This window comes from Vidua macroura, chromosome 12, assembly GCF_024509145.1.
Source record: "Vidua macroura isolate BioBank_ID:100142 chromosome 12, ASM2450914v1, whole genome shotgun sequence".
In the NCBI taxonomy this organism is placed as follows: Eukaryota; Metazoa; Chordata; class Aves; order Passeriformes; family Viduidae; genus Vidua; species Vidua macroura.
Window position 1 is genome coordinate 11891994 of NC_071582.1, and position 23834 is coordinate 11915827.

A 23834-nucleotide genomic window follows, 5' to 3' on the forward strand; every position below is an offset into this window, starting at 1 on the left:
GTTCCTTCCCATAGCAAGGGTGGCAGGAAACAGCATAGAAAGGAAACCTACTCAAATGAATAGCTGTCACTGTCTCCTGTCCCCATGGGAAGGAGAACCTTGAAATAGCTGTGACAATCCCTTGTTCCCATGGGAGGAAGGACCCTGCAAGATTTGCTATCCAAGATGAAGTCTCTGGATCTGTAGGTAAGGGTCCCAATGTGCACTGTTGTTAAGTTCAACTTCACATCACCAGGTATTACTGGAATTTTCAAAGTAAAAACTACATTACACATCACAGCATTTTAAGGAAACAAAATACAAGGTGCTTTAGTCAAATGTTATATACAGATTTTACAAAAGAAAAAAAACTTTGCTTAAAAATTTAAATTTTACTATTATTAAGTGGATAAATTAAAAACACCTATTGGTAAAAAAATACATGAGTGAAGAAGAAATTCTCGCCCAAGATTCAACATCATGCTACTCATGGTATGCATTAAGTTTTATGGTGTAAACACTAGGAAAAAAAATCACTTGCTTTGACAACTGCCGAGCAAAATAATTTTCTAAGGGACATAACTATTCCTCAGATTGAAGTTAATTTTATCCTATTTAATTATACCCTGTTACCAATTTAAATCCTGCCCTAGAACATTGAGTATACCACACTGCCTTGCATGTATGTGATGAACATTAGTAATTTATTAGACTTTATTTTTGAGGTGGTGTTAATTACTCTACGTATACATTTTTCCTTCTACTGTTACAATGTCTGTGTGTGGCACTGCTTGTGTACCATCTCACATTACATTCTGCTTTAAATTGGAATACTTGCATTTATGGAAAATCTGACCCTTATTACTACATTTCTGAGACCTGCAAGAGAATTTTTCTGTCAGCTCCAATCTGCTACACGAATAAAATTTGAAGTGGTCAACACTGTATTTATTTTAAAATGATCTGATGATTCCAAAGTCTTAGGACACAAAAGGTATGTGGCTATACTGTGATAGGGAACAGCAGCTCTGAAGGGACTGCAATACATTCAAACATTTGGGACAGAACAGATTCCACTACCAGCGAGGTCACTGCACTTGGTCAGCACTCCATACACACAGTGTCATTTTGTATACTCTGAATCTGCTCAAAAATTAGGCAAAGAGAGAGAACAATCACTGTCTGCATCTCTATCCCCACAGAGCTGCGTGGAAAATCTCTATTCTTGAAGTAGCAAAATAAAGACCAAGCATATCCCTGAGAAATGCCAAATACTCACCAACATAACTACACAGGATTGATAATAGTTTGGCATCTTGAAGCTTAAAGTTAGTTAGCAAGACTGCTAAATGTCAGCTCTTTAGTATTTATGTTTCACTATTTCAAGGGGAAAAAAAATCAAAATCAACAGCACACATACCAAGGGGTTCAGACTTAGAATCTCCATATTGTCCTTCACAAATGTGATGAGATCAAGTAATACCTATTTTCTTTTAAAAATAACACAAGTAAAATTCAAGTATAATGAAAGCACATCAAGAAACAAACTGTACAATTTCTGAACTGCACTGTTTATTTTGCTGCTTGAAACCTAAGTGACAGTATGCCACTATAATTATGGGGTTTCTTCTAAACCTTTACTACACTGCAGGTACAGAAATATATGGACACATTTTTGGAGAATTGACATTTTGCAAAATGCAGCAAACATTTCAATTTATACATGAGAAAAGGAAGTGTTCAAAAGGGTATGCATTTCAAGTTATTGCAGGTTATTTCTGTGAGAGAATTTCTGCAGGTAAAACATGTTTAAATTTAACCAACAGTAATGTGTCAGTGTACTTAAAATCATGACAAAAATCTTCTCTCTGGTCATTAATTGCCCCTTGACAAATTACTAGGATGTTGTATGTTTAGGGCAAGATGTCAATACAGCATAAATCCCGTGGCATTTTGGTTTTCTTCTGGAGATTAAAGCTGTTTTTTTCTTGGGATAAATGCAGCAGCAAAACACAAACCAGCTGATCAAAAAAGCACTTCTGCCATAACTCCAATAATTTCAGGGCACACCAACCGACAGTAGTTTTGCCATTCCCAGTTCTTTTAAGGTTTACATCACTGCACTGTTGCCTTAAGTACGTTTGTAGAAGCTTGGTTTCTGTTAGGCCAGCTTGCTGACTACAGCCTGGTTGAGAGAATTTAGTTGGTTGGTCCATTTATCTAACGCAGTATAACGTGCACCACCTCTCTTCTGATGGTCCAGTTCTAGGAGCTGGTTGACTTGATCAATTCGGCCATGTATAGTGCTAGGAGTAAATAAATAAAAACTATAAATTGCTAATGGACATGGAAATAGGAGCTAACAATAAATCAGAGGTAAAATAAGGTAAATCAAGAGTGGCACAAAGTCCATTTCAGAATTCAGCATTTTTATAATTACTGTCCTGGGCAGTACTGCCTATTAAGCTGTCATCACGACTGGAAATCAAATGAACTAATTCATTGGGCAATGCATGTTTTATCTGCTTGGCTATGACCCCACACAAAGTCTGAAGCAATATGACATAAACAGTTCTTGAAAATCAAAGAATAATGAAAAATGGAGATTTATGTGAAGAGAAGTCAAACAATACAAGCCCATGTATGGATTATATTTTTGTAGCAGTTATAACAAGTTACTCTCCAGAAAAATAGGTTTTACAAATTGTAGTTAAATTTTTCTAGTTAAGAGAGCAGACTACCAATCTGTCATCTTGAGAATGCACTCAAAAATATAAATAGGTGTAAGCAGCAATTACTAAGAATAACAACTTTCATATAGTTCATAGGAATATATTATGTAATTAAGATTTAAAGTAAGAAGATGCTAGTCAATCTCCCTGTATAATTTTCTCGGGTCCTATCCTTCAAACATACTTTACTGCTCAGAAACCAAGCAAATCCAAAGTCAGCACCATTACCTTTCACTTCTGGAATCAACCAGTATTATCACAATACCCCAAAATACTGTTTTCTTGCTTCTTCTATAGTTCGATTATTTTAAAGTAATTAAAGACCTATAATCAAGAATCAGGTACATACTTATCCAATATGCACTGCACAAGCAAGCTTTCCACATCAGCTACATCTATGTTTAACTCCTGAAACAAAAAGAAAACTCGTTATGCTGCTACTATGTTCTGCAACATTAAAACCCTCCAATCTTTATTTTCATATACATAATTTGGTTTAACCTCTGTTTCTTACTGTTCATAAGTGTCAATTCAGTAATGATCTATTAAGCAAAAGACCTCCACCCAAAGGACACATGGCCAAGAATCAAGAGACCAGTAACCTCTCAGAAAAAGCTGAAGAGGCAAAAGCAAAATTTTAGAAGCTCCAGAAATTAGTTCCTTTAGTGACTTACTGAAAAAACAAACAGATAAAAAATATCCCAAACCAAATAACAACAAAATAAACCACAACCACAAAACCCCAGGAAATAAATTAAGACAATAATTATCAGAAAGGAATGGATATGCACTCAAAACCATTTAGAGACATAATTGCATCTCCTGGCTCAAGCAAGTTCCACAAGTGTTAAGTCTAGCTTAAAAAAAAGGCATACGGAGTTCTAATGAAAATTTAAGCGTAAAAACAAGATCCCTAATATTTCATGATGTATTTTGTAATGCTGTGAATTTTTGCTGGCAAAATTACAGACTCAAAGGAGATGGAAATAGTCATATATTACCACTGGGTTTTGATTTCATTCTTTGCAGATTAGGCAGTGAAATCAGGGATTCTATGGTAATACTTGGTTTGTTCTACTGCCCAGTTCTGTAACTTGTACAACACAAACACATGAAGATAGCTTATGAACAAAAGGGGTTAAAAATTTAATTTTTACATCCATAAAATTTATGTTCATAATTACATTTTTATTATACAAATATAAAATATTTTTATACTTTTCCTAAGAAATGTGATTTTTCTACACCAAGTAGAATATGGTAGTTGAGTATTTTAGAAGTGTATCATAGTACATATTATAATAAGCAGTTGGATGACACTTGAAATTTACATTTTTGCACTGCAGAGCTGCCAGCAGTGCATCATTAGTACTTTATGGTTTAGAGTGTATTTTAGATGTTCTATTTCTGGAAGCACTGTATTTATTTAAAAGCTTTTATTCACAGTTAATCATTTACTTAAGCAAATGCAAGGCTACTGACACATACCTTAGAAATAAAAGGAATATGTATTCTTGTGTAAGGCTTAATTAATTTTATAAGCACTTGTGTTCTGATGTTTCGCAAAAGCTCTGTAAGAGAAGAAAACAAACACTGTAAAAACAACAGCATTGAAATAAAGCTGCAATACCACTCCATACAGAAAGATACTACCTTCAAAGATCATGGTGTTTAGTGTAATTCAATGGGTGGGGAAGCCCAGCAAAATAACAAGGACCCTCCTTTTCCAGGGACCCAAGCAATATGTAACTCTGCAGAGCAACATGTTCTCTGGTAAAAATTTTATTTATTCAAGTTAACTGGATAAATCATAGAAATCATTGCCTTGTATGTCTGCCTTCTAATTTATGGCTAGAATGCTTGCCATGTACAAAAGTGAAAAGGGGTATTCTTAAAGCTATGCAATTTAAAATGTCTGTGCATTTAACTTCATGGGGAATATTCACATTTAAAGTTAAAAGTCAGGGCCTAATGGTGTAATTACAATGAGGAACTGAAGCTGTATAAAATGGTCTGCGTGGAGAGGCTCATTTTGCTTAGATAAAATAGTGCAGTCATTGTTTTATGGATTTTTATATTATTAAAGACAGTTGGGATAAAATGAAAGCATAAATTATAATCATAAATGAACAGAGGAAAAAAAGCCTGGGTCAATTTTTACCTGTCTAAAGAAGGACTGTTTATATAATAATATACCACTGAACACCAGGTTATGTGTCTCAATAAACTATGGAGATTAAAACGAGGCAAGGTATGTAAACATCATCACTACAGAGTGAACATGGTGAGACATCAGTAGCATATAAGGAGTGACACTCAATTCCCTTCAATGCCTTGATTCAGCTTCCTCCTCTTGCTCTTCAGCTCTGTCACACCTTCCTCCATGAGCTCTAATCCAACTCTAATCTTACTGAGTCTCCCTCCAAGACTTTGCAGCTCACCAGCAGTCCACATGGAACAGCAGCAGTGGGTTATATTTAGTTTCCCCTGCTGTTTGCCCTGTTCTCTTTTACAAACAAGTATAAGAAAACCAGGTCTCTGGATTTAACTCTTTTCTTTCATGTAACTACCCAGCTAAATGATCATGCACTGCCACAGTCAGACCCACTCTTGAAAACAATAGTTAGCTGAAGAACTGAGCACTGTATTCAAGTGAAGAGACTCTTCAATTCTCAGACACAAGAAAAATGGATGAGGTAACTTTATTTTGTCACATTAATGGAGCAGAAAGGCATGTGTTAATGTGCTCCCATTCTATTAAGTAGAGGTACTATAACTCCAACTATTGTTTACAAGATATAAATGAAAAGTATGGATCTTTTCACATATTATATCACTACATATTTATTAGTGCAACCTTCATTACACTGTCTATGTATTTTGTCTGTAATCTCAAGCAGTAAATTAACTTTATAAACTAGCAAACATCAAACTGGATGAGACTGATACAAACCATCTTTACAGGTGAGGGTTGCTTTCATTTCACTATTCCAAAAACAACATTCAAAATATTCAAGTGTCTAAAGACCACCATAGATATCTTACAATATCCACTCTTCTAGAACTTTCTCCATCAATTTTGTGTATCTTTGCAGTCATGCCACATGCCTGGATGCAAGTTAGCCCTGACCAACTTCTAAATAACTTGTAAAGGAAAAATCCACAACTAATTACAACAACTCTTAAAGAAAAATAAACCGGGGGGCGGGGGGGGAGGAAAGGAGCTTAGTAAGTAGTGAAAACAAAAATGATTATAATAGCCTTTAAAATACCTTCAATGTGCTCCCTTATGAAGGGATCGTCCATGATGTTGCTGTGATTTGTTTTCAGAATCTTCTCAAATTCAGTGATGTCATTATTCTGATAGGCACTTCAGAAAAAAACCAAGGGATTGAATTATTAATTTTAAAAGTAAAACAGACTCATAAGATTATGTTCCAAAATTTCTAAAAAAAAAAAAATGTATTAAGCACTGGTGGAAAATATTTATATTCAGAACCTTTATAAGCAGATACTCGATTTGAAGATGAAATGAAACAGAAATGACCTTTCTCCTGTTTCAATTTTAGCAGCATTTACTGAAGTTTAGTATGAACATTTAGTTGTTCCACAAGTGCACTCTAGTTTCAAAACTTTTGTACTTTAAGAAGCTATTCTTAAATACCCTGTTTTGAAAAGTATCATTACATGAACTTTGGCTTCATGAAGTCATATTTTATGGAACAAATAAGAGCTAAAAAGAGTCTACAAGGCTGTTGCTGTCTCTACAATGTCCAGTGTAAGCTGAATGCTAAAAATACTGAAAGATGAAAGAAATACAGACTTCCAGGATTATTAATCAGTAATTTTGGTATAATGTTACTTCTTAGATTTTTATTTATATCTTATTTGTGTATATATCCTTTCATAAGTCAAGCCTGTCATCTGAGAAAGCACTGCAAAAAGAAGGCGTCATCAGAGCATCATTTACAGGTCAAGAGCTGCAACCTCTGAAGAAAGGCCTATTTCTTGAACAACATTCTTTCCAAACAAAACTTTCAACTTCTGTTTAATACCAACATCAAACATTTTAATAACATCTATTTGTCCTTCATATTCTGTACATTTTAAGATTGTTTTGAAACTGGTCAAAAAAAATTCCTCTGTTATTAAAATGGCCAAGAAAAAGACCTGTTAAGTTTAAGGCAGAACTTGAGCAGCTTATAAATAGCTATGTGAGTGGCATGGACTGTATCACATGAAACCAGTAAATTTTACTTAATAACAAAAGGAATTTCAGTTCAGTATATTTTATTGTTTATTTCAGAAGTCTCTTTTTATCATATGTAAAGCACGCAAGTTCCCACTCTAGAGTATAGGAAGGATTAAAAACATAATTGTAATCTTTAAAATTCATTGTATCTTCACATATTTCTTATCAATACTGCTTTAACTGCATTATTAATTTTAAAGAAGGAGTTATAATCAAATGTCAAGATAAAAGATATAAATTAGAAATATGAGTAAAATCAGATTGGGTAAGGCCATCTGGAGTTCCTTCTGCTTCAAATTCACATGAAACTATGACAGTGAATTAGAAGAAAACACATCAAAAGTGGAATGAGTTACTAGAAATAGTCCCTTAATAAACTGCCAAATAATTTATTCAATCACCATGTCAATAATGGATGAACATCCTCACTTTCAGGAACAATTTGTATGTATACAATGGTAAAGCACAACAGCAGTATCACAGCAGTTTGTTCCAACATAGCATCAACTGTTTCAAGAAGTGAGTAGACATTACTTCTTTTGTAGGGAAAAGATGGGAAAGGAGCAGAGGCAGGCCAGAGAGGATACAGTAGGTGAGCTTCAAAACCCAGTGCACAAAACCTGCCTCAGTTCATTGACCTAATGACCTTCATACACTAGAAATTCTCACAGCTGCCTGTCAGGTAGAGCTAATGAGATGCCTAAGAGATAATGAGGCTTTATTTTGATTTTCACTTGCATGAAGGATACAGGAGATCATTGAGAGTTAAGTTTCATATTCCTAATTTAGGAAATCACGACATATCCATGCAGCTAATTATTCTACTGGCTTTGGTATGATATGTCACTCAACTCAGTTTCTCTTATTTTATCAGCCAGAGCCTAAAAAGACCAGTAGCAGTACAAGATGGGACAACTTTATTTAAGAGGAGAAATGAGGTTTTTATCATGCCATAAAGTGACAAAAGTACACAGCTTTGATACCCCTACATAGTGTGGCATCTGTACTATGGTCTCTCATAGTAAGTTTCTAAAGAAAAACAATCCTCAAATATTTGCCCAATATTTATGAATAACTGAGTTAACTGTGCAGAGAAAAGCCATTTCTAAAATTGTACCCTTTCAGGTTTTCTTTTTATCATTTTTGTTCTCTTCTCCAGAAAAATGAAAATCTTACCTTACTAAATTCGTCATTGCTAGAATCTCTGGATCATTTTTGTATGGTTTAGCCTACACAGAAGAGAAAGCATAATATGCAAATTCAGATTTTTTGTTCCCATTTCCATCCTTTGGGTAATTTCTCTATATATTCAGAAAAGGGTGAGGGGATGGGGGGGGGGGGTGGGTGTGTGTGTGAAGGAAAAAGAAAAAAATACCTCCTGAGAATCAAATGGATTTATTCCAGACTTCATGAGCATGTTTGCTAAGACCAAATATTTTAAGCAAGTGGTTCTTCTGGGGCTCCCTGATTCATCGTAATTCTTGAATGCTTCAAAAAAATCAGTATGTGCCTTTTCAAACTCTCCTTCTCTTAAGTGCATTTTGCCTCCACATTCTGAAAAGAAAACAAAGATGAAAAGGAACACTGTGTGCTTGTTGCTGACTACAATAATTGTACTCAAGTTCCATGCTATTTCTAAATAGATTACTGAAACATTTTCAGAAGTGATTTGGTTCTCTGAAATCACTAGGAAAAAAAAAGCATTAGGGCCTTAACATACAGCACTGCCATTTAAATAAACCCATTCCAAAGAAGAAAAAACAAAACCCAACCTACACCATAGAACTTAAAGAACAGTAATCCTCATAGCCAATAATTATGTCACCATTATGTTAAAATACTGCAAAAACTGAGATAAATTCTATCTCCATTTCAGTGGCAACAGACTTTGTATATTCATGGAACTTTCCCTATCTGTTGAGCAAACCCACACAGAAAAAATGAGAAATAATTTCTATATCCTTTTTTTTCTGAAGTACCGACTGCTGCCTGTCTGTGCAGGATCTACACCAGGGAAAGGAGGAAGGCATAACAGTGTTCTGAAGAAAGTTGGGTATTTTTCAAGACACATGGCTTGTTTCCACTACAATTCATTATTGCAAATAATAAATAGTATTTTCAAACACATCTTAAAGCCCTTTGGTTCCTGCTGAGTTTTGGTGAGCTGAGACACAAATTTATAAAAGGGGATTGCAGGAACAGCAGCTCCTTCTGCCAGCAGTCCTGTCAAGCCTTTGTTTTTATGCCCTGCAGATGCCTTTGCATTCATCTTTTGCTGCCTGCCATAGTGTCAAACAGCAAGTTTCTCTTATCTTCTCTTCTTTTTCTACTGCTTCTCTCCTAACAGTTATTTAGCCAACTGTCTTGCCCTTCTGACCAGTGCCTCTGGTACCTGGGCACCAGAACTCCAGAGCTGAAGTCCTGCAAGAAGAAAATGATGACACTGAATCTACAGAAGCCTCTGTCTTTATAGATGGAACTGGAAAAAAACACCCGTTATCAGATTTTCATGGAACAAATCTCCGCAACAGAAGACAAATAAAAAATTCAAGATGAACTTGCCTCTGATAACTCCCATGATCAGTGGATGAGGAATGGCTGACTTGATGTGCAATGACTGTTCATATAGTGCTTTAAGTTTTTTGTTATTTTTCTGTGCTGTATACATTTGAATTTCCAAAGCATAGATTTCCAATAGTTGAGTACCTTTTTTTAGATCATCTTCCCCATCATCAGTCTAGGACAGATTAAGTAATAAATACTGTGAAATTTTAAGAGAACAGTAATTTCAGTTTTATACTAGTAAAACACTGATAACCAAATACTCTCAGTAATTTCCTGTCAAAAATAAGAATATTCCTAAAACTCTGAAATTCTGATGTAACTACTAACAGAAAACATAGTACTCAAAACTTACCACAGGCTACATTTTGAAGCCCTTTATTTAAAACATCAGTATTTTCCATTAAATGTTTTTCTCAAAACTTTAACCTTAATTCTTTTCCACACTATTAGTATATAAATACAATGACTGACACAAGTGCATATATATATATATAGGTGGCACATATGACTCTTCTGCTGCCTCTAACAGAACCATTTCCCAGATATTTGTAACCTGTTTCCATACTGGAGGAGGAAAAGCGTCAGAAACAAGCACAGCAGACTGCATGGCTGATTTATTTTTTCCCCTTCCAGATGGGAAAGTAACACCTGCACTTTCAGTTTTGAATAAAGCTCACTATATTTTAAAATGAATGTCCATGCATTATAGATTATTGATATGTGCTTTTCATCCTTGCACCGGAAGAGCAACCCAATCAGCAGTTGTGAATAATTTTTTAAAGATCATCTTTAAGGAAGGAATAAAGCACTTAGCATTTTTTTGTTCATGTTATCAAGCAGCTAACAAATAAAATCATGCACAGTATTTCTTCTCTTTGCACTAAAGCTCAGCAAAATGCCTCAAAGGCCAACAACAGATATATTAAAAAAAAAGCATCAATGTTGTTTACAAAGCCACAGTGATTTGGAATATAAAGGTACCTGGCATGACTGATGCAGCTGACGCAAAATCTTTTGTAATTTTCCATATTCTTCTCGTTCTAAATATAATTTGCCAAGCTGTAATGAAAAGAAAGTTAAAGTACTGAGGTCTATTAAAATTTCACAATTATTATTTATAAGAATTAGCTGAAGGTGTCAAAGAAAAGCAAAAAATAGGAAATTATATATTTTACCTTTGTGTTTGTTTTAAACCACAATCTATCATTCTTAGCATCTTTCAGAGCTTCAAGTGTTGTTTCATAGAATTCCTGAAGCAAATCCATCTGACATAAAAAATCAGAATTCTATAATTGTAAACAGCAAATTTGTACCTGTTAATAAAGTCAATCTGAACAAACTAAAAGTGCATGCTTGAACTTCAAAAATAAGAAAGGTATCTGCATCTTACTTAATGTTTGCATGTAAACTGCAAACAGCTTCTAAAATAACCAAACTAACTACATTACCTTTTCTTATATGAAACAGATATAATTAAAAAGTATTCACATTTTAAGATTTGTACCCATCTGCAAAAAATGAAAGCCACCTTATAAAACCCATCTTATACAACAAAGGAACAGAACTCTGATGTTTCGTAACAAACACAGGCAATATTGTTCCCACTTAAAAGAATAAAAATAATTTACATATCAAAAAGAAAATATGCTTTACAAAAAAGAAGAATGTGGTGAAAGGAAAAGATGCCTTCTTCTTTCTGGAGTAGCAATGCTGAGTGGAAGAAAGCTCTTGAGTGCATCAAACTGTTTCTTTGCATAAAACCAAAAAAACCCAATCTGAAATGGAAATTAAAGTGCTGAGTGTTACCTTTTACAAGGGCTCTACAAAGAATGCATTAGTATTGTTCATGGCCACTGTTCCTTTGGGGGTAACAAATCTGTGTCTATTTATCAAGTTAAGATTTCCAGACTGTCCCTCCAGGTCTGGCTCAACTATAAACCAGAGACACTGAGACACTGACCTCTGCCAAGAAGGGACAGTCTAAGACAATCCTTTAGACCTTAAGAGTAACCCAGCATGCAACTTCCACTTCTAAGAGTGGCAGGATTGTGATAATAACCAAGGACTCGGCACTAAAGACCAATAATCCTCCATATGAAGGTGCTACTTTCAGGTAGTCAGTTAGGGGAGCCTCTTGCTCTTTGTAAAGCTTCTACAACAACACAAAACAAAAGGAGCTGGGCTGTGTATCTAAGGACATGTACCTCACTAGCACAGTGCACTGGACAGGCAGTATTTCACACCAACACTTCACTGCAAAGATTCCCCTCTCCCCCCAAAATACAAAAACCCACATTATTTAATTAAAAATTGTATCTGAGAGGGCACTTATATTGCGTAGCTATGCTAAAAAAAAAAGGTTTTATTTATTAACATAAAAATTCCAGGTAAATGTTGCCAAAAAATGACAAGTTTATGAAGATTTATCTGTGTTAATAGAATTCGCTACATGTGGGAAATATATTTTTACATACAACAGAAAATGAATACTCAGAATTCCTCTATTAAGATCAAAAAAGCCCAAACCAAACATAAAAAATGTCCACAGTTTAAAATGCAGAACTGAAAACTATGAAGATGAAAAAATTGATTATCCAACCTGCTTGGAAGTGGAGATATAATCAAGAATAGAATTGATGGATTTTTCAGAGTAATTCCTTGTAACTGCACTCCGTATGTAGGTCAATAGCTGTTTATACCTATTCATCATTTCAGGAAAGTTAGTCTAAAATAAAAACAAAATCACATTATAATTTTTGTTTTAATTGCTGAAACTGACATATCTTGCAAATTTACATACAGAAAAAAAAAGCATAAAGAAAGACAATGCAGTAATAGTTGCTATTAAAACTTTCATATCACCACTTTATTCATAACCTGCAGAATCAGAAATACCTTCAGGACTGCATAGAATACATATTTAAAATATTCATCTCAATGAAAAAAACAGAGCTGGCCATACAACTCTTTGGAGTGGTTGTATACATAGCATATTGATTTTTCACTGTTTTGTCCTGGTGCAGTACACAGAGAAACATGACCACTTTCAGGGGTGTGACACCTCAGCACAGCAAGGACTGAGCCTCACACTTCCGTGGAGTACCAGCTGACTACAGCAGTTATTTTGCATCCATTTTACCTCTGACTTGCAAACACTACATCATTTCCCTACCATATCTGTAAGCAGCCATTAAAGGCTGCAAAAGGCAAGTTCTGGTGGAAGTAGTTGTCATAGCCATAAATTAGAATACTAACTTAAGATCTCTGGATTAAATACATATTTATGCTATTTACTCCCAAGTGATAGCTGTAATTCCTACCAATTTAAAGTTTATTTTAATCATCTGTTTCAGAGCTTTGAATCCCCATTCTCCCTTTTCACCTTCGAGTTCCAAAACCTGAAAAAGAAGAATTTTTAAAACAATAGTTATAAAAACTTTATTCAAACTTGAATTGTTTAAAATACACATATCCCATACATGCCCTTTCCCCCCACTTTGCTCCTTACAAAGTAATGTTTGACTCTGCCTTGTTCTTCAGTTTTATTCTTTCCTAGAAATACTGAAAAAGTGAGACTGTATCTCCTCACTTTTCACAACTTAGCTGACATAGGGAGGGTGAACATGATCGTTGTTGTTGTTGTTGTCGTCTAACAGCAAACACTTTAATGTCAAACACTAAATTTTAACACCACTCCATAAGCACATAAGCAAAAATAGTTGTAACACCTCCTGAAAAACTGAGTCAACTAAATTTTGACCAAATTAAGTTAAAAAGCTCTTCTGAATTACTATGGTCCCTTCACAAAGGAGAAACAATTCTAGGTTTTAATGCAACATAGTTAAAGAAATGTTCTGTAAGTAAAAACTTTAGAAAGATTTTTTTTTAAGTCATGTACGTAATTTTGTTATACACTGTAAATGAGCAAAGAGATGCAAAAATCTATTTTTTGTTTAAAAAGTTGCATCTAACATACTGCTATCTCGTAGCAGTGTGCAAACATTAAAAATTTAAAAATTAAATGAAGAAAAGAAACTGTGTTAGTTAGTATTTATACATTTAAATCTTTGGACTCAGATAGCAAAGCAAATAGAATGTTACATAAGACACTGGGGAAAACACCATTTCATTTAAAAACCCAAATGGATCTGTTTCTATTGTTGATGCATGAAAACACATTCAGAACTGTTTAATTAACTTAGTAAATCCTGAAGAGAAGAAGTCAGATCAGTGATAAGACTATACCATGTCCTATTTATTATCCATAAGAATTATCCTGAAAGGCAGTCAGCCAGGAGTTTAAGATACTCAATAATAAACTTAGCACATTAGTAATTTAAAAGATAAATCCTACTTTTAAAATTTCAGAAAATAACTCAAATGGTACCAAATATTTTAAAATGTGAATTAATATAAAAAGAAGAGATAAAATATAAAGACAGACAACCTTCTGAAAACTGCTTAATGCTGCTTTAGGGTCATCTTCCTTCAAAGCTTTGGAATTGTAGTATTGATTTTCCAGATCCACATTTGGTTCAGAGTTGCTGTCCTCAGAATATTCCTACATTTTAAGAAAAAAAACATAATCAGAGAAAAAAAAAAGTTCAGAACATGTAATAATCTGCTGAAAAATAGTAAATAGTAAGACATATTACTCCAAATGGCATGGAATGCTTGTGTATTAACAGGCAGTGTTTGGTTTTAGAGCACATAACAGGTATGGACCCATATAATGATTTTCCCTCTCTCCCACTACTAGGCCAGACTCACTCCACCAACATTTGCCTGTCAGCAGGTTTCTTTCTGGATTAATGAACTCATAGCTCCACCAACTTCACCTTTATGACAAGTACAGATTGTATTACTGAAATTCTGTCAATGCTGGAGTTTAAGCACAGAGGTCCAAGAGCAGATGTCATTTCTGGGAGGGGAGAGAACACGCTGCCCACTGGTGCTCCTGAAGGCACTCTATGATTCAGCCTTTGCTAGTCACAGAAAAGGTTCTGGCTGAGCTGTCACACAAGTAATGATTCAGCTATGGAGAGTATCAAATGCTTCCATGAATCCCTCTATAATCTGCCTTCCTATGCCATAACGATTCATCCTTGTCTAAGGAAATTAAAAGAAAGGATAATGACAATAACACCAGCTGCTTCTGCCCTGAGAAGCAGGCGATGATTGACAAAATGCTAAAAATGCTGTCAAAGATGTTAAGGTGCAGCATAGGCACAATAATTTAATCAAATAATTATCCATTATATACACTAGTGCCAAAGAAAACAAAGTATTTACTTCTAACAATTGCCACTTAATTTTTTAAGAAGTACTCTGAGACTTCTTCTGATGAAAAATCCCTGCATATTTTATCTTCTTTTGCTAAAGGACAATGCTGCACGTCCAAATTACAAAACACCAATAAAGCTCAAATAATAATTTCATTTGATGTTTACATGATTCAAAACAACTTCACACCTCTGCATTTTCCATCTAACTTCTCTGAACAGGATTTTGGCTATCAGGAGATGAACTGTTTTAACAGAATCTGTTTAAATCTCTAAGTTACTGCTGTCAGAGTAACCTTCCCTTGCACCAACATAAGCAATGCAGTCAGGTCCCCTCCTTTAGGGTGGATTTTACTCTTGCTGTACTTTGTCAGGCACATTCATTCTTTTGTTCATTTGTATAGTCCTACTATTAATGGACTCCTCCAAAACCATAGGAAGGAATGAAAAAAGATGAGACAAAAGAAAAGTTTTAAATTAACTCTCTCCTCTCTGCACTGCAAGCAATCTCTCAAAGTTTTAAGTTTGCTGAAGTTCTAAAGCAAAAATTAATTATGGGAGCCCACAGTCAAACCAAGTTTTAATAAACATCGTACTTGAGACATTTGTCCTTCTGCCTTTTAATGTTTCTATTTGTAACATGTAGGCAAGTTGCCCAGGTATGTATTTATTTTCACCCAACAAAGTACTATCATTAGTGAGAATGAATGGACTGAAAAGTCTTGTGAATTCCACAAACCTGTTTTCTGAATTCCCACAGAACTATAAAAATGTGATACTGAAAACAGCAAAGAAAACAGGAAGCAAGTGTCTTATTTAATTGGGCAGGCTCTCATTTTGGTTGGCTTGTTTTTGTAAACTCCTTATCCTACTGATCCAACTCCAATGGAGCAGCTACGGGTACATCCACCCGATGTCAACAGCTGTATCAGGCACCTTACATACACAGGCTGCCAAAACTTAAACAACAAAGCATTTAAGATATGCATAATCAGCTGATGTCTTGTTTATGCTTAACTTGGACAACGGGGAATATTTTTGGCAGAAGTGTCTATTTGCAAAGATAAAAGGAAAGCAAACTAAATTAATTCCTTTTAGGAGACAACGTGCTCCGTTAGCCTCAAGCCAGAAACATCTGAACTTTCATCTTAGCTCTGGCAATGATTCTGGATGTGGATTCATGCAGGAAGCCTTTTTTCAGATAATTTTTCTCAATGCTACTTAAATATCCCATAAAGATAATTTCATAATATTAATACATAATAAAGAAGTGTTAAGTCTATTGATATTATTTTTCCCCAATGGAAATGCTTCAAAATGCATCAAAGGTACTGGTTTATGTTTTCACAGCTATAGTTTTTCTTGACTTCATGCCTATATGCCTCACATCAGACTTAGGATGATGATATGGACTCAAAGCTGTAATAGAGATAAGGCTTTCCTACTTCCAGAAAATGTAAAGTGGTTTATTTTAAAAAAGACATATTTAGACTTAATGGCTGTGAAAACTTTGGAACCTCAAACTAAGTATGAGCTGATGCCATTAATCTTTAGACAATGTTAAAAAAAAATTAAAAAAATCAGCCATGTAGACACTAAATCTTATTTCAAGCACTGATGCTAATTATGCCAGTGCTGATATTCAGAAGGACAAGCACTCTGTCTTCTTTTGATGCAGAGATGGCTTAGTGCAGTAGGATACAAATGTGAGAACATTAAGCTTCTGTCAAAAGCAAAAAAGGAGGAAAGTATAAAGCTGTGTCCTCAAAGTTCCAATTAAGAAAAAGATTAATTTCCTTCTCAGTTCTGAGAACAGAAAAGTTCTTTCAACAATAAATTCAGATAGCAAGAGCCTAGCCTTTCCTCACCCTCATTTTCAACACCCCTGGTTCCTGCCTGAACAACTTCCCCAGCTCAAACCTTGCAGGTAGGAAGTTTGCTGCAAATTAGGTAGAAATATATGGTTTACAAATAGGATTTCTACATAACTCTAAAAATTTCCACTACAGCATCCAGACCTAACAATTTGCATAGTGACAAACATCCTTAATTAGAACTTTGAGATATAAAAGCAGCTGGATGATAGAATTCCTCTCTAGCTGATGTAAAAAAAGTAAAAGGCCTAGGAATTTTTAAAACTGAAGTCCTGTTGATATTTTTCAAGTGGACATCAACATTATAGGTACAAATGAAAAAAAGAGAGTAGTCTGAGTACACAGAACTGCTCTTTGAAACCCCTTGAATTCTTCCTTCCTCTGAGGATCATCAAAACAAACAAGTGGGGTTTTCATCATCACTCAATAAATTAGAAAGCCCTGGTAAGAGTTTGAAAAAATGCATTTAAATAAGTTAGGATATTATTTAAGGATTGCTATGAAAATCTGAATGTTCTAAATGTAATCAGTTATATTAAATCTTAAGCCATCCCACTGCTTTTTGGAGGAAGAGAAATTACTACACTAGCTCAATTGTAACAGAGATAAAACCTCTGATGGACTTTACTCTGTCTGGAACATTGTTCTTTCAAATAGTTTTAATAAAAGTTAAATTAGCATCAAGAAACCAATTTAATTAAGAAGTCTTTATTATGTCACATATTAAGTTTCCATAGAATTTTATCTAGTAAACAGCTTTAAAACACTGAGCCTCAGCTTCTAAAATGAGCACACACAGCAGTCAATTCACCCGAGTCAGCTTTAGTCATCCTTTTTAGCGCACGGATCCATTTGCAGTTTGTCCAGCAGCGAAGGCACACTAACAGCATCCAGCACTCCCAGCTCCTCCCCAGCCACGGCTGCCCCTAGCCCGCCCTTCCCCATCCCTGCAGCAGGCCAGCGCTTGGGCTCTTTGGCTCCTTGCTGGTTTGTGAGAACTGTGGCAGGAGCCTTGTCGATGTGGCCTCCAGAGATTACAGGTCCTGAAGCACGGCCCCTGTGCTCAGGGCCAGAATAAGGGCCAGGGACATGGAGACTGTAATAGTGTATCAGTGACATTTAAATGTAGATGTGTGGCATTCTACCTATTAGTGGTACACTGACCTGTAAAGTTCTACATGAACAAAAACCAAGACACAAGTATTTTGTGAAAACTACTGTTGTCACCAATTTTTGGTGTCCTCTCTTGCCTGAAGCACTTCCCTGACTTCTACATCAAAATTAGAGTAATAACCCAAACTTGCACTCCTCTGTTTATCATTCACCACCACTACAGGAACTGAATTCCTACTTTGCAAACCTTTTTTAAAAAAAGGAGTATGGGGGAAATAGCTAAATACAGGCAACTTTCCAGAAAAAAAGACAATACAAAGAGTTTTATTTCTATGTAAAAAATTATCTTTCAAGGACATTGTTGAAATACTTATTACTGTCAATTGCTGGTGATTTTACCAAATTTCATCCATTTGGCTGACGCAAACAATTAAATTTTTTATGCAGTGCAATTGTTTCTGAGAAGTCTGATACAAATTTGATTTTACTTCAGCTAACTTTGTTTCATAACATGGCATTAGCAGATCTACTAAGCATAACTTTCTTTGCATTTGCTCTTCCTCACCTGCAGGCACCAGGAAAAGCAGCAACTATCAGGTTCTATGTGCATTTGCCAGTTGGTATCCAGGGACATGAATATAAAGAAAGCAATCAGACTGGAATGCAAAAGAGCAAAGAGGAAAAAAACAGAGGCAAACCCTGAGAGTAAAAACAAGAGTGCGATTTGTGTAAGAAGCCTGCAACCGCTCATCCATGCACTGGGAGCCCTGGTTTCTTTTCCACATTCCAGGTCTCTCTGCTGCTGCTACTCCCTAGCTCTGTAAGTCATCCAGTGCCTGCTGGCTCACACCAGGGCTGACACCAGGAATAGAAGTCTGTGAAACCAACGATTTGCAATGGCGTCAGAAGAGTTCCATGAAAGACAGTGCTCTGCCTTTGTTTTATTCTTTTTTCAGTTGGAAGATGCACAGAAATGAGACAGGAGACTGCAGAAAGAAAAACCTGGTATTACGACATGTAAAGAGTACCGCAAAAAAGTGCCTTTTCTTTCTACCTCTGTTGTGCAGCTCTCCTGTAGTTATGTGCATCCTTTTCTGAAAGTCCAGTTTTCAGCATAACTTGGATCTAATTTACATCTGTTTGACACCCAACTGCATATCGGATCCTAGAGAGCACCATTCTAAACACAGCCCTAAGTAACTGTCAAAAGAAGCCAACAAAAACCAGAACTTACTGACACTTGTCAATGTTTAGATAGAAAACATTTACTGACTGACTATTCTCAGGCTTTTTGCCTCAATACTTCCTTCTGAGACATTATGGTAATGAGCAAAATAAGCCTCAAATATATTAATTCAGTGTTTGAAGACAAGTCTGAAAAGAATGCATAAAAAAATCACAGTACCTGCTGAATCCATATAAAATATGAAACAATAATTTAGAGAACAGTACATCCTATGCCCTCTGTGAAGTGCACTTTTTTTTAAATCACATACTACTGCAATTAAACTTCACTATGAAAAAGAAGAGGGCCAAGTGGATATGCTTGATTTGGTACTTCCCTAGATCTGAATACTTGTTTTTGCAGCATTACCACGTTCTTGTTTGCAACATATATATGTACTTCATAAAATGATAATAGTGAAATATGAGCAATTGGGAAGAGGAGACAACATCCAGATGAAATTTCAACTGTATCTATTAAAATCCAGCAATAAAAGACAGAATAATGTCTCTGTTTACTGATGAGATTGGTTATTAAGTTTGGTAACATACAGAAATTCCTTCTGCAATGGACTATATTTCACTCGTCTGGAAAGAAAGAGAGAGCCAACTCATGTAGTTTGAAATAAGTAGTAAGGCTGCCTATGTCCTAATATCACATCCTGAAACGGGAAATCCTCAGTAATGTGAAGGGATGCTCCCCGTATTTGAGTTGAGCCAATCCTCATGAACCTGCAGCCATCTCAGCAAGGTGCAAACTGATGGCTGCTCACTGGAATTGTTACACATCTTCCACAAGTCACTGGAACAATACAACTCCAGAAGGTAAAAAGACCAGTTGCTTGGCAAATATATTTGTCCAACCTTTGCGCAGATTAATTTTAAAGTTGAATTTCAGAACACAGTAAGATGACTCATTAAGAACACCACAGATTCCTTATTTATTTAAAACAAAACAAATAATCCAGTAGATATACTACAACAACTGTCAATGTGTTGTCATTTTGCCTGGAAGAATCAATTTCTGGAGAAGACTGAGTTTAGCCTCCAAGTCAATTCTAAATATAGTCTTTTGTCCCAGACCGAAAACAAAAATGGAATTTACAAAGGTCCTTCCCTCTTTGTCCTTCTCCACCCTCAAGCTGGATCTAGTAAAAATAACTTGTACTGAAATCATGTAAGGCACCTAGCAGCACCAAACTAGAAATTAAAATTGAGTGGCTTTCATAATGACCAGTAAACATTATTCTGTTCATTGAAGCATAAAGTGGAATAATTCATGTAATAATCAAAGCTGTCACTGCATATTACTAGCAAATTGTGAATCTAGGTTCATCCACCCACAAATATAAATGGAATTTCTTCCTGATAGCAAGACTCCAGTGAATAAACTCCATTTCTGTAGGAGTAGCTGAGGTCGTTTACATGTAAAGCTTTGACTTTTTACCCACTGAAAAACTAAACAGAAACAATCCACTACAACCTGGATAGCCTTCAATTGTTTAACAGTGTAGTAATTACTCTAATTATATAAAATTCCATGATGAAGCTGGGAAAGATCTGGGACTTTGGAATATCTGTTCACATTTCAGTTCAAGTGTGAAACATTTGCACACTTAAGGAAATTTAACTGACTGGCTCTACATAATCAGCAGGTCAAGTGCACGTTAAAGAGGAACAGCCATAATCACTTCTAATAAAAGCTGACAAAATTAATTTTTGGGGAGTCTTCACTGCTATTGTTATGATGGCAGCTACCCTGGGAGACCTGAACCTAGTTTCACCATATTTTGACAAAATAGCTGCTTCTTTCATTGACTGTTTCTGTAATCACTGCCTTTCCTCCGGTTCTTCAAAAAGTATTCACAGCACTCACATGTGCTCTTTTACTTTCAATTCTGCACTGATATGAGTATTATGTCTTGCACTCATTCTTTTGTTGCAAAGCCTCTTGCAGCAGCCATGATGCTCAACTTGAGAACCACACATCCCCTCAGAGTCTTCTCTTAATTTAACTAGCTATCATCAGGAAAGGAAGAAATCAGGCCCTATCTTCAGGGCTCTAAATTTTTTTTTCTGAAACAGTTCTGTGTAACACGACAATTACAGTCTCAAGCATTTTTAAAAACAAGTCAATCATGGTTTGTTAGTCCCAGAATACTGAAACTAATCTAGCTGGAATATTTTTACTCTTCAATTATTGAGGTTTTTCCCCCATCAATTATAAACTGAAATTAAATTTTAAAAATCTGAAGCTTGGGTATTAGTTGATGCTTTACATGGGCATTACATACTGAAAAGAAAAAAACTAACGTTTTTCAACGCTCCTAATTATTACAAGCAGTATTTTAAAAATTTTTAAAGGTCTGAGCTAAGGGTAATTAATGAGAATGAAAATGTTCCAGTAAAAGTAACTACAGTCAGAGGCGGAAATCTGCCACAAGCAAGGTGTTTCAGGAAGGTTTTTCCAATGAGAAATGAAGTACTTCAGAAGAAAGAAACACAGGAAAAAGCACTAGACCAATTATTCTCAGAGAAAACTGACATAAAGCAGTGTAAGTTTGAACTGCACTTTTATTCGCATCTGTATATATATATATATATATATGGTTTCTCTACATGCCCAGTTCTCATGTTATGGAAGGACACTCAACATGAATTCTGTTGTCTTTAATATTCCTCTGATTTTATTGCATGGAAAAAAACACCACAGTATTTCAAATCAGGACACAAATTTCAGTGTAAATAAAAATTAATGGAAATTAATTTTGGAACAAAATGTTTTTAATGGTCTCCATGTATTTCCTTCAGTAACCCTGTCTCTACAGTATGCGAATTCATTCATAGACTGAAAGGGGAACACAAACAGTTTTTGGAATAGTGACACGAGCAGCTCATAGGGTTTTGATGGCAATGCCTGTCAAACAAGCACTCTTACACGAAAGCAGATGCTTTTATTCTGTATCTAATGTCATCTAACCATTCTTAGCAGTTCCTAACAAAAACTGCCCAGAAACTATTCCAAATAAAATCAGGTAAACATTTTAAGTGAATTCATAAGTAGCAACGACTACCAAATAATGTTTTAGAAAGGAAGTCTTCCAAAAGCAAGTGTCTGGAGTTTTTCAGTGAAACTGCAACACTGTTAGTACAGGTTTAGCTGAAATTAATTAAATAGACTCTCAAGCTTCTACCACACATAGCTCTTTTTTAAAAGTCTCTAATTCTAAAAACCCAATCAAAGTTCAATCAAGAACAACAAAAAAAAAAAATACTAAAACAAGCAAACCTCAAGCTCTAATATAACGTAAGGACAATATAATTATAATTAATCAGACAAGCAGCAATTTTTTAACTTTAAAAGCTTAGGACAAAACTTGATGTTAACATTTAACTAAATGCAACATGAAAAACCCCAAACCTTACAATTAAAAACAAAAAGAGAGTGGCAGAAAGGGTACAAAGACAAAAAGTTAGAAATAAGTGCACCCTTCGGCGCGTTGGATCAGAAGCCGGCCGTAAGGCCATTTCTCCTCGCTCGCCTTTCTCTTCCCCCTACTTTTTTCTCAGTTTGTTGCTCACACAAGCACATGAACGGTATCTGCCCCCAAGGGCCTTTCGCAGTCGCGGGTGGGGAGAAGGGCGGGCAACTTTATCACTTCACTTCGTGCCCGACACTTGGGCCGGGGCAGGAGGAGAGAGGGAAGGAGGCAGTGCGCCGAGTCCTCCCCTCAGCGTGAGCCCCGCAGGGGACACAGGGGCCAGCCTGGGGCCGGGGCACCGGCCCGGGCCTATCCACCTGCCCGCCCGGAGCTGGCCTGCTCCTCCGCGGAGAGGCGGCCGAGCGGTTGCTCCGACAGCGGCACCCGCCCCTCGCAGCCCCTGCCCGCATCCTCCTCCCCGGGAGGGAAACTCATCCTGGATGTCCGCGCTCCCTGCCGGGGCAGCACCCGGCGGGGCGGCCGCTGCGGCGGGTGCGCCGCACCAGCAGCGGCCCGGAGCGGCGCCGCGCCGGCGGCACCCCCGGCTGTACCGCTGAGCCCCCGCGCCGCCCCGCGCCCTACCAGATCGTAGTCCTCCTCATCATCGCACATGAAATCATCCTCCATGTCAGACATCTTGGCCGGAGGACGGGCGGGGGGCGGCGGCGGGGACGGCCCCTTCTCCCACAACCCCGCGCGGCGCTGCCCAATGTGGCTCCGCTCCGCCCGGAACCCGCTGCCGCCCGCGCCTCTCCCGCCTCCGGCCCGGGGCGCTCGGAGCCCAATCCGCGCCGCCCCGTCGCCGGCTCCCTCCCTCTGGTAGCGACCGGCCCTTGGCAACGGCGGCCAGGCGGGGCCTGGGCACTGCGCCCCGGAAGCTCCGGGGCCGGCGCTGCCGCTGCCTGGCGTGGCCGTGCTGGCGCCGGGGCCGCCTGCCGTGTGTCCGGCGTGGGCGCTGCCAGCCCGGATCCCCCACGGAGGCTGCGAGTCTGGTGACTGGTGCGTCTCTGGAAAGGTCGAGGGAAGTGATCCTGCCCCTCTACTCAGCCCTGATGAAGCCGCATTTGGAGTACTGTGTGCAGTTATGACTTTTATAGTAGAACAGAGATGCGGAACTCCTAGAGCAGGTCCAGCGGAGAGCTAATAAGTTGGCCAAGAGTCTGGAGAGATATCTCATGAGGAAGGGCTAAAGGAGCCGGGCCTGTTCAGCCTCAAGAAGAGGCAGCTGGGAGGGGCTCCTGTGTAAAGCGTGGGTATCAAGAGGATGGAAGTGGGCTCCTCTTTGTGAACAAGGAAGAATGGGCGGTAACTGATGCACAGAAAGGCCAACC

The 23834-nt window shown here is 37.0% G+C and overlaps 1 protein-coding gene across 2 annotated transcripts; it reads right to left on the minus strand.

The window, feature by feature from the left end:
• Positions 1-1529: 1529 nt before the first annotated feature.
• On the minus strand, positions 1530-23662 carry COPS2 (COP9 signalosome subunit 2). 2 transcript variants are annotated; one of them, XM_053988806.1, is made up of 13 exons: positions 23086-23662; positions 13976-14089; positions 12849-12926; positions 12128-12253; positions 10704-10793; positions 10510-10587; positions 9526-9700; positions 8339-8517; positions 8140-8192; positions 5984-6081; positions 4200-4282; positions 3061-3119; positions 1530-2285 (listed from the first exon to the last, which is right to left on the minus strand). In XM_053988806.1, the coding sequence occupies exons 1-13, from the start codon at positions 23137-23139 to the stop codon at positions 2141-2143; spliced, it is 1332 nt and encodes a 443-aa protein (XP_053844781.1). In that variant the 5' UTR covers positions 23140-23662; the 3' UTR covers positions 1530-2140. The 2 variants fall into 2 exon arrangements, with proteins under 2 accessions (XP_053844781.1, XP_053844780.1); XM_053988805.1 differs by having other exon boundaries at positions 10704-10814.
• Between the last annotated feature and the right edge of the window lie 172 nt (positions 23663-23834).